This window comes from Temnothorax americanus, unplaced genomic scaffold (genome assembly GCF_048541705.1).
Source record: "Temnothorax americanus isolate GAGA-0224 unplaced genomic scaffold, ASM4854170v1 Scaffold46, whole genome shotgun sequence".
In the NCBI taxonomy this organism is placed as follows: domain Eukaryota; kingdom Metazoa; phylum Arthropoda; class Insecta; order Hymenoptera; family Formicidae; genus Temnothorax; species Temnothorax americanus.
The window spans coordinates 131,260-143,029 of record NW_027509613.1 but is presented as its reverse complement, the minus strand read 5'-3'; the positions used below and the strand labels follow the sequence as shown (position 1 = coordinate 143,029).

The 11,770-nt window shown below is 47.5% G+C and overlaps 3 protein-coding genes and 1 long non-coding RNA gene across 4 annotated transcripts; 3 read left to right on the top strand and 1 right to left on the bottom strand.

Annotated features, from left to right (window-relative positions):
* Positions 1 to 413: 413 nt before the first annotated feature.
* On the top strand, positions 414 to 2,460 carry LOC143903377 (uncharacterized). The gene is made up of 5 exons (XM_077416921.1): positions 414 to 763; positions 1,131 to 1,239; positions 1,327 to 1,407; positions 1,481 to 1,669; positions 1,915 to 2,460. Exons 2-5 carry the CDS (start codon positions 1,132 to 1,134, stop codon positions 2,458 to 2,460), a joined length of 924 nt encoding a protein of 307 aa, XP_077273047.1. The 5' UTR covers positions 414 to 763; position 1,131.
* Positions 2,461 to 2,718: 258 nt separating this feature from the next.
* On the bottom strand, positions 2,719 to 3,350 carry LOC143903391 (uncharacterized). The gene is made up of 2 exons (XR_013258708.1): positions 3,287 to 3,350; positions 2,719 to 3,189 (listed from the first exon to the last, which is right to left on the bottom strand). It is a non-coding gene; the product is annotated as an uncharacterized LOC143903391 (long non-coding RNA).
* A 343-nt stretch (positions 3,351 to 3,693) lies between these two features.
* LOC143903376 (uncharacterized) lies at positions 3,694 to 7,059 on the top strand. The gene has a single exon (XM_077416920.1). It carries the CDS (start codon positions 3,694 to 3,696, stop codon positions 7,057 to 7,059), a length of 3,366 nt encoding a protein of 1,121 aa, XP_077273046.1.
* A 144-nt stretch (positions 7,060 to 7,203) lies between these two features.
* LOC143903375 (uncharacterized) lies at positions 7,204 to 8,184 on the top strand. Its single transcript, XM_077416919.1, has one exon. The coding sequence runs from the start codon at positions 7,204 to 7,206 to the stop codon at positions 8,182 to 8,184; it is 981 nt and encodes a 326-aa protein (XP_077273045.1).
* Positions 8,185 to 11,770: the final 3,586 nt, after the last annotated feature.

The window sequence follows — 11,770 nt, the reverse complement described above, 5'->3', positions numbered from 1 at the left end:
TGATTAAATTTCAATGAAACTTATGCTAGGTCTACAATGCAAGTCGTAAAGTCGTGAATCGTAAATTTTCCAGATGACACCAATTTTTGGACAGGGGGGTGTCTGATTTGACAGAGAATGTCTCATATATATAGATATATATGTATACAAAAACTAATATAAGGCTGTCAAAAACCTAGGCTTGGATCGCATGGCTTTTAATTCTAATTGATTGTATATCGTTACGATCCTATTTCTCTTATTATTATGATAAATATGATCATATCTATTGTCTTTACAATAAGTATAATAGTTATAAACATACAAATTGAAATCCATTTTGTTTTCCTTCTAATATCTCTATCTAGAAATATAATAAATGCAAATATATAAGTATACCTCCGATTATAAGCTCAGCAGGGCAGCGATCGCCTAAGAATTGGTGAATTTTTTCACTTTTCATTTTCCACAATTTGTAATCTCACGTGAACATTTTCAGTTTTCACATATGCACTGAGAGTGATCGCGTACGTATAAAGTGGAAAAGTGAGATAACTAGAAAAATTTGTAGTTGGAAACCGCGATCCGGCATCGCCATGCAAGCTAGACGAGGCGCATCTTGATACTGCTTATATATAGTCGCCAGATAAAAGGAATACCTTCACGTCTGTCCTGTAACCTCAAAATATCTTGAAAATATTGAATATTGAACACGATAACCAACAAGAATATCTTATATATCATATGTTATTGTATCTGGGCAATAGGATTGTTGAAATCGCAAGTATGTATTAATACAATTAATTATACTACATTATATCGTATTATTCTATATATTTGTTTATACATATTGTATTATTCGCTATATATAATTTGTGATAAATATAAATAAGACATTTGTTAGAATAAAATGTGTTATTCGAGTGATAGGTAATATTTTAGTCATAACATAACCCATATCTATATAAATATTACATGATATTAAAAACATATATAATTTTAAAATATTTTCTTAAACTATATATATATTTACTGAAAGAGTGTTATAAAAATTGTGTCAAATCCTACGCTGCCTATATAATACAATAATATAGTATATTTAATAATAATATGTAATTAATAATTTTATATAATTTAATTAATTGCTTTAGTATGAATGTCACGTACAAGCAACGGGAAATTCTGCTGGATTCCCTGAAACAGCATCCGGAAATAATAAGAGGTCGAGTTTCAAGAAAGTCTGAGAGCCGGAAAGAATTGGTTATTATATAAACATAATAGTTTTGTATATATTTGTATATATATATTAGTATTCAATATTAGAAATGATTATATTATACATTGCAGAAAGATATATGGGAGCAAATAACAAATAAGCTAAATAGCTCCGGAGAAGGACCGGTTAAAACAGTACAAGAATGGATAAAGGTATACTGATTTGTATAAGAATACACGAAGAGAATATTAAAAGCAGTGCATATATTTTTATGTTTTTCCATAGAGTTGGTCAGATTGGAAAACGTACGTTCTTAAGAAAAAAACGAATAGGAGGAGAAATGTACAAGGCACAGGCGGTGGACCTCCAAAAATTGTTAACTTTACTGACCTTGAGGCACAACTATTGGAAATTCTTACTCCCGAGGCAGCTGGGTTGGCAAATATACCTCAAGCGGGATTTAAATCAAAGAAGGTAATTGACCACTATCGCCACTCCCTTTACTATAAGGTGTCACATAGCATTATCAAGTCGTGTAATATAAGTAGCTTGAGAAAACCCAGAAGCACTGCTTTTTGCATCCTGCACGCGATGGATTTAGTAATGTTGACAGGCTGAAATGCTCTCGAGATACTTATTACTAATATTATTATTTTTATTAATAATGTTATTTTATTATTATTATTATTAGATATTATTATTATTATTTTTATTTTAAGGGAACTGAGATACCTTATCCAGAAGTCCCAGAAGTCTTAGAAGTCCCAGAAAGAAGTGTACAAAATGAAATCATGGATGATTTCGAGGTACTAGACATCGATAAAGTGCCAATTATTTATTGTGACGATGATCTCGGCAATTCCACTACACGTACCCAAAGTGGTTATACATTTGAAGAGGATGAAGATAAAGAAAACGTGAATTGTAAACCAAAAAATAAAAAACGAAAGGCAGGATTACTACAGAACTCATTTTCTGAAATCGTCAACTGCAGCGATCCATCTAGTACAACTGCCGGCAGCTATAATAACAGATCTACAAAATATGGATTATCAGATAAAAAGAAGGTAAAGGTAGATTGTTCCTACAATGAAACCGAACAGGTGAAGAAGAAAAATGAAAAGCAACCTGTTGCGTTACTGTTTGAGATCGCATTTTATAAGATGAAAGTGACTAAGGTTCGCGTAAAATCGTCGCATGAAACTTGTCACGGAAATATTCGGTATAGCATGGATCTTTCGAGATTAGCTTTCCTGAAACTTTAACATTGTCATCAATAATAAAGTCAAATAACAACGCTAGAACAAAGGAACGATCCATGCTATACACAAAACACTCGAAAACAGATGACGACCCCGTCGGGTCACCAAGTGAAATCGGTGACGTCAGCTTCATGACGCGGGACTCCGACGGCCAATCACCCTCCCGAAATTTTGAGAAATCTGCAGGGAGAGAGTTTCGCCTCGGAGGTGTTAAAGGGACCGCCGCTGCGCCGCGGAATCGATTTCGCTCGCAGATCACCGCTAGTATCATTATACACCCGCTTTGCTTCACCGCTCATCACCGCTTTTCGCACTTAATCGTTATATCGCCGCTTTCGCCGAGCTAAACTCTGTGCGCGCTCTCGGTATTTTGCCTGAAACGGAAAAGACTGTAAATAACTGTACATTATACATTTTTGAATATATTTAGTTTATTTTTCAATTCTGTGCTTGTCCCCTTTTTTTGTGGTCGTCTTCTACCTCGCGCTTTCTCGCGCTACCGCGTGCTCTCGAACATTTTGGTCCTTCGAGCCGGATCATCGCCGGCAACCGCGAGTTCGGGAGTGCCTCCTCCAACCGAAGACGACCATGAGTCTCGACCAGAGCAACATGGTCAGCAGCCAACACGAACTCTTCAAACGTATCTCCAGAGCCGAAGAGAACCTGAAGAAGATGGGGCAAGCGAACATCACCCTCGCCGCCATCGAGACCCGCATTCGCATCCTCGACGACCTGTGGGCAAAGTTCGAGAGTCAGCACGACCTGATTCGAAACTGCTACAAGGATTCGAGCCGCTACGCTGAAAGTGAGTACGCTCAATCAGACTTACTCGAGGCCGCCGAGATGGCTTACGTGCAGCAGCGTAGCGTCCTGTCCGGCGAGGCCAATCGCCGCAAGCCCGCGCAAGCCTCCGCGCCGGTGGAGCCCGGTACTGACCGCGCGTCGCGAACTTCGCTGCCCCGTATCCAATTACGGGAATTTTCGGGTTCCTACGAGGACTGGCCATCCTTCCGTGATCTCTTCAAATCAGTGATCGGTGAGCAGTCGTCCATCTCGAAAGTCGAACGGTTGCACTATCTGCGTTCATGCCTCAAGGGGCCGGCTGAAAACATAATAAAATCATTAACGATTACGGGCGAAAATTACGATCGTGCGTGGGAGCTGCTCTGCCAGCACTACGAAAATAAGAGAGAGCTGATACGCTCCAACTTCGCCACGTTTACCGCCGTGGCGAAGATGAAAGCCGCTACCGCCGACGAACTCAGCCGCGTCCAGAACGCCGTCACGTCCGCCGTCAATGCGCAGGAAAGCATCGGAAGGCCCATCGACTCGCACGGCATGGACCTTTTTAATCACCTCGTAGTCGAACTGTTTGACCCGCGAACGCGTCTGGAATGGGAGTCCTCCTCGGGAGACTCCTTCGAGCCGCCGACTCACGCTACGTTGATGACCTTCATCAACAAACGGATCCTCACGCTGAACGCAGCGAATCCAAAGACCACTAAACCCGCGAGTGAACAATCACGGTCCGCGAAAACTCACGTCGCGAAACGTTCCGAGCCTTCTCAGTGTCCGCTCTGCAAGGGGAAGCACTCGCTCATGGGGTGCCCCGACTTCAAGGCCAAGGTGGCCAGCGAGAGGAAGACAGTGGTCGAGACTAATAAGCTCTGCTTCAATTGTCTCGGCAATCATCAGGTGGCGAAGTGCAAGTCAACCCGGAACTGCTTCACGTGCAACGCGCGGCACCACTCGATGTTGCACGACGCGTACGTTTCCGCGACGGCACCCCCTGCGGAAGTCAGCACGCTTTCCGCCGTCGGAAAGGCCGACGACAGTGAGGCGATTCTTCTCGCGACCGCGCGCGTGACTATCGCCGATCGGCACGGAGATCCTCACGAGGTTCGGGTGCTCATCGACCAGGGCTCCGAAGTGTCGATCGTGTCGGAGTCCCTGGTGCAGCGACTACGCCTGCCGCGATCGCGCACGCGAGTGTCTATCTTCGGCATCGGCGGCTCCCAGTCGGGATCCACACGAGGCAAGGTGTCCCTGACCATCAAGTCGAAGACCACCGGAGCCACTCTCACCGCCGTCGCGTTCGTGCTTCCGCGTCTCTCGCTCTACCAGGGCGCCGCGAATAAGTGCTGCACCTCGTGGCCTCACCTCCGAGGGCTTCCTCTGGCCGACCCTCGCTTCGCCGCCAACGACCCAGTCGAGCTGTTGCTGGGCGCCGAGGTGTGCTCGACCATCCTGGAGGATGGTCTCCGCCGAGGCGAACCTCAAACGCCGATCGCTCAGAAAACCATCCTGGGATGGATTCTTTCAGGGGGCTGTGGTGCGACCCTCCACTGTCACCACAGCTCACTCCAGTGTACCGCCGACCATGACTTGGCCGAGTTGGTCCGCCGTTTCTGGGAGCAAGAGAGCGAGCCTCCCGCCTCCGTCGCGCTCACTCCCGAGGAAGAGGAGTGCGAGCAACACTTTGTACGCACCCACGAGCGCACACCCGCTGGCCGGTACGTCGTCCGACTGCCGTTCTCCTCGACGCCGGAGCACCTCGCCGAGACCCGCAAGCCCGCTGAGCGACTACTCACTGCCATGGAACGCAAGTGCGCCCGAGATTTCCGGTTCGGAGAACTCTACCGCTCGTTTATGCGTGAGTACGAGGACCTCGGGCACTTGGAGGCCATAGCACCGTCGGACGAGAACACAACCCGCGGCGTATGCTACCTGCCACACCATGGCGTGTTGAAAGAAGCCAGCACTACCACCAAACTCCGCGTAGTGTTTAATGGCTCGCAACGCACCAGCTCCGGAGACTCGCTCAACGACCACCTCTTCGCAGGCGCAAATCTCCTGCCGGCACTTTCTGACGTGCTCTTGCGCTGGCGTCGGCACCGCTACGTGATGATCACCGACATCGAGAAGATGTATCGCCAGATCATCGTCCACCCGGAAGATCGTGACCACCAGCGGATCCTGTGGCGAAGTGCCGTCGAACTACTCGTGCGCGTTCTCCGCCTGACAACGGTCACCTATGGCCTCACGTGCTCACCGTGGGTCGCGATTCGCACGCTCCTGCAACTCGCCAAAGACGAGGGGGCTCGGTTTCCGCGTGGCGCAATCGCTCTCGAGGACGACCGATACGTGGACGATGTCGTGACCGGTGCGGACACTACCGACGACGCGGTTGCCGTGCAAACCGAACTGCGCGAACTCTGCACGGCGGGCGGGTTTCCGTTGCGCAAGTGGGCCGCGAACTCCGAAGACGTTCTCGTCGGCATCCCGCAGGAGCACCGACTTAAACGCGCCCTCCACGTGTGGGAGACAGACGGACACTCCACTCTCGGCCTCCGCTGGCACCCGACGGAAGACGAATTTTCCTTCGCGATTCGTCCGCGCGCAATCACCGTATTCACAAAGAGGCGCGTCCTCTCGGAGACCGCACGCTTATTCGATCCATTAGGGTGGCTCACCCCCGTCGTGATCCGAGCGAAAATCCTCATTCAGTCCACCTGGCTGAAGGGGCTGGACTGGGACGCCCCTCTTCCGTCGGCCGACGCTCAACAATGGGGGAGCTTCCTGGAGGAGCTTCCGCGGCTTGAACTCGTTCGCGTGACCCGCTGGCTTGACAGCGGAGCAGATTCCCGAGTCGAGATCCACGGATTCGCCGACGCGTCCGATCGAGGCTACGCCGCGGCCGTCTACCTCCGCGTCACGAGGAACGGTTCCGCCACACTGCACTTGCTCATGGCAAAGAGCAAGGTAGCCCCGATTCGACAGGTGTCCCTCGCTCGACTCGAACTGTCCGCGGCCGCACTGCTCACTGAATTAACGCGACACGCTCGCGACACTTTACGCTTGTCCACAGCACCGATCTTCCTTTGGTCCGACGCCCGGGTGACACTTTACTGGATCAAGGGTCACGCATCCCGGTGGAAGACGTTCGTGGCCAACCGGGTATCGCTGATTCAGCGAACTCTCCCCGAGGCCCAGTGGCGGCACGTTCCTGGACGAGAAAACCCGGCCGACTGCGCCTCCCGGGGGATCGCGCCCAGCAAGCTGATCGGCCATCCGCTGTGGTGGACGGGTCCACCGTGGCTGCGGGAGGACCGAACCCAGTGGCCCGCCGAGAGCGACGAGATCCCCGACGCGGAGATGCCGGAACGGAAGGCCGTCGTGCAAGCCGCCGTCGGAAGGTTCGACACGGAGCCCGACACGCTCCTTCGATTCTCGTCACTACACCGACTGTTGCGAGTCACCGCGTGGTGCCTACGATGGCGACGCACCACCTCCCGCACCAACGATCACGGCCCGGACGATCGGGCGACACTCACTCCGGAGGAACTAGACGCGGCACACGTCTTTTGGCTTCGAATGGTGCAATCACTGCACTATCCGGAGGAAATCAGGGCCGTCACCGCCGGCCGCACTGTGCCGCACCGCAGCCCACTTGCCAAGCTGAGTCCCTTCCTCGACGACCACGGCGTGCTCAGAGTCGGAGGGCGACTCAAACACGCTCTGATTCCGGACGACGAACGCCATCCAATGATCGCTCCCTCGGAGTCCTGGCTCACTCGCCTGCTCGTGGAGTCTTGCCACTGACGAACACTCCACGGCGGAGTGCAACTTACGCTCGGTACTCTCCGGCTCCGCCACTGGATTCCACGAGGCAGAGCCGTGGTGAAACGGCTGCTGCATCGGTGCGTCACTTGCACCCGATGGCGAGCCGCCACTCCGCAACCACCGATGGGCAGTCTTCCTCGGGCACGGGTCACTCCGGCGCGTCCATTTCAACGAACCGGCGTGGATTACGCCGGCCCGATCCATATCCGCACGACCAAAGGGCGAGGACACCGCGCGCACAAGGCGTTCATCGCCGTCTTCGTGTGCCTCGTCACCAAAGCGGTGCACTTGGAGGTAGTCTCCGACTACACGACGGAGGCGTTCTTGGCCGCCCTCCGTCGCTTCACTGCACGCCGAGGGCTCTGTTCGGACATCTACTCCGACTGCGGCACCAACTTCATTGGAGCGGACCGGGCATTAAAAAATCTTCTCCGCGCGTCGTCATCCGACGGCCGGCGCATCGCTCATGATGCCTCCGCCCACGGAACTCGGTGGCATTTCAATCCTCCAGCCGCACCGCATTTCGGCGGACTCTGGGAGGCGGCGGTGAAATCCACCAAGTTCCACCTGCGACGGGTCATCGGCGAGACGACCCTCACCTTCGAGGAAATGGCCACTTTCCTCGCTCAGGTTGAGGCGTGCCTAAATTCTCGGCCACTACACGCTCTCTCTGATGATCCTGACGACGTCTCAGCACTGACGCCGGGGCACTTCCTCATCGGGGCACCGCTGCTGGCGGCTCCTGAGCCGTCACTTGAGGAAAGGCCGGACAATTCCTTGTCTCGATGGCACCTGGTGCAGAAGATGCGCGATCATTTCTGGCAGCGGTGGTCGCGCGAATGCATTCAGCACCTCGCGTCTCGACCAAAGTGGCTGACAGCTGAGGACGTTCCTGAGATCGGCAGGCTGTGCCTGATCCGGGCCGAGATCTCGCCGCCGAATCGATGGCCTCTCGCACGGATCGTTAAGCTGCATCCTGGAGACGACGGCGTCGTTCGAGTGGTGACCGTCCGCACGGCCGCCTCCGAATTCGTCCGGCCCCTTGTCAAACTGGTGCTGCTTCCTGGGGCCGCCGACACCACCACCACCGTCGAGGATACGTGAGCCACCGAACAGCCCTCGCTTTCTCGCGTAGAATCGCTCGCGCTTTCCTCACCGTCCGTCGTTTCGCGTTATTACGTTTTATCGCGCGTCACTTCACGTAATTGTTACAATTGTCCTTCCGCCAACGTGCCACGTGCACGTCACGAAATCAGTGAGTTCGGCCGTCAGCCGTAACTCCACTCACACGCGCGTTACATCATTTCACTTTCCCGGTTTCAGCACCATGCACATACCGACGGAACATATTCACGGAAACATATGTATCGCACGAAATATGTTTCTCGCTCGAGATCGTCGCGTGTTATGACAATGCGCAGCCGCACACCTCGCAACATGGCCGCTCGCACTCGCGCCGGGATCGAGACCATTAATCGATCGCCACTCGATACGTCGCGCCGCGACAGCGCTCGCCTCAGCGAGCGCACCGTCTCGTTTCGTCAACATATGACGAGGCGGGCGGGAATGTTTGAGATCGCATTTTATAAGATGAAAGTGACTAAGGTTCGCGTAAAATCGTCGCATGAAACTTGTCACGGAAATATTCGGTATAGCATGGATCTTTCGAGATTAGCTTTCCTGAAACTTTAACATTGTCATCAATAATAAAGTCAAATAACAACGCTAGAACAAAGGAACGATCCATGCTATACACAAAACACTCGAAAACAGATGACGACCCCGTCGGGTCACCAAGTGAAATCGGTGACGTCAGCTCCATGACGCGGGACTCCGACGGCCAATCACCCACCCGAAATTTTGAGAAATCTGCAGGGAGGGAGTTTCGCCTCGGAGGTGTTAAAGGGACCGCCGCTGCGCCGCGGAATCGATTTCGCTCGCAGATCACCGCTAGTATCATTATACACCCGCTTTGCTTCACCGCTCATCACCGCTTTTCGCACTCAATCGTTATATCGCCGCTTTCGCCGAGCTAAACTCTGTGCGCGCTCTCGGTATTTTGCCTGAAACGGAAAAGACTGTAAATAACTGTACATTATACATTTTTGAATATATTTAGTATATTTTTCAATTCTGTGCTTGTCCCCTTTTTTTGTGGTCGTCTTCTACCTCGCGCTTTCTCGCGCTACCGCGTGCTCTCGAACAGTTACCAGAAAAAATAAAATCTTTAAACGAAATATCACATTTGATGTTACGCGTTCAAGAAGAGACACTTGAACTGAATCGTCAAGAACTTCAACTGAGAAAAGATACGCTTAAAACGCAAAAAGGCATTTTAGAAGAACTAAAAGAAATGAAAAAACTTCTGTGTCCATGAATTGTGAATAGTAAGTATGTGCATACCTCGTTGTTGAGTGAATTGTCTTAATAATTTTAAAAATAACCTCGTAGGGAAAAAAGTCTGAAAATTATCAAAAAATTTATCTGAAAATGTCTTCAAATTGGGACCATTTTGAAAGATCTTGGTCAAAAAAGCTTGAGAAATTTTCAGAGAATTTCAGGCGTTTTTAGAAAAGTGCAAGTGTTTCAAGATTTTAAGATATTTTCAGAGAAATTTTTAGACAATTCTCAGACTTTTTTGTCAGTGTGATTCTATCCCGTTTATATAAGCGATGCAGTATGTCGCATAGTTGTATCGGCTCTTAATAAAAAAGAAATGAAGAATAAGAGTTCTCGGTCCCCGTCTACAATAGGTGTTTTAAGCTTTAAGCCCTAAGAAATTGACTAATCACAGTCGATTATTTTCCTCAAATTCGACTAATTGATCAATTTCTTAAAGCTTAGGGCTTAAAACACCTATTGTAGACGTGGACTTACCGTATTATTAAGACAATTCTGAATTTATCAATGACAGAATAAACGATAGGTAGTGTACATACATAACATTAATTCTGACATTATGATATATTCAAGTATTATCTATTATTTTTTATTTTGTTTTGTCATTAAATATTTTATTTTGTATTTTAAATTAGCATAACAATAGTTACTATTGATTATTTATGTCAATAAGATTGTTCTTTTTCTTTATGAAATGCTATGAGCAGCGCTATTACAGCTTTCTCAACGAACTTGTTATGTTAAAAACCAAAGAAAACGTAGACTGTAAGTTCAAATAACTACTAATTATTTAAGACAATAAGATTGTTTATTTTTGTTGTAAGATTCTATGAGCAGCCCAATTACAGCTTTCTCAACAAACCATTATCTTAAAAACCAAAGAAAGCGTAGACTGTAAGTTCATATGACGACTATTTATTTGTGACAATAAGATTGTTCTTTTCGTTCTTTTTTGCGTAAACAAAGTTTATATAACTGTTGATTACAAATTTTTGTAAATGAATAAAAACGCAAATTACATAAAAAAGCGCCGTATTATGTTCTCTCGAACTTCATTTCCTGTACGACGATTAGGCACATCCATAGCATCAATTCCATCGGCATCATGAACTTCAAGGTCGATGTCGTCGAAATACGGCTCTGGATCTGGGATGTTGTACCATTTTGCGACGTTGTGTAGAACACATCCAGCATTAACAATCAGTGCTACATAACAAATATCAGTTTTCTTTATAGTTATATTACCCCTCTTTTAAAAGCATCATAAAACACAAATAGGAATTTTACCTGCAAATTCTGGTTTGTAGTGAAGCGCCCGTACCTTTCGCAAACATCTCCAACGTCCTTTCAGAACGCCTATGCACCGTTCAACTGAACATCGGGCCTTTACATGTGCATTAGTGTAAGCTGCAGATGGTGACCCTGGTATTTGATTTAGCTTAGAAATCATTAAATATGGTAACAGTGGATATCCGGAATCACCTATACATCAAAATATAGTAACAAAATCATATAGAATAACAAAATTGATCTATATAATTTTCATATTGAAGTATGTACCTTCTCAACATAGAGAATTATACATTTAAAAATGTTCGTCAGAGTATTTGCGCATACCTAACAGCCATGTACCCGTCCTGCCATTCCTGTGTTGTTCTTCCAGATGAACGGACACTTCAGAAGCATTCCAAACCCTTGAATCGTGAGTCCGGCCTCCATGGCCTGCATTAACTGCCAAAATCCGTAGATTGTAATCACTAATCTAAAATTGAAATTCGGAAGTGTTAATTTAAGTATATTGGACCGATTAGCATAACATTTTATAACTCTGGATGAATCTACTGTAGCTATTTTACGAAACATGATTACACTCACAAGCATAACGTTCAAAGAATGGTAAAGCTTTCTATTCAAATATAAATGCTCCCTGATCGTTTCCGGTGGCCATATCGCTATATGGACTCCATCAACAACACCTATTACTCCAGGAAATTGGCAATTGTCCCAAAATCTTAATGAAAAATATATTATAACTATTAATTACACATATGAGATATTTATATTCATCAGAGTGCTACTAATATATAAATATTAAAGAATAATCAAAGTACGTATATATTAATAAAGTATGAGAGTAATTAAATATTTTAACTGTCAAACTAACTGCTCTTTAATATGTTGCATTTCATGTGGCTGCGTAGGAAATTTTATCCATTCTCCCATAATTTGGTTCAACCCTTCGACTACTTGGTGAACAACTTTACTAATAGAGGATTGGCACATACATGAT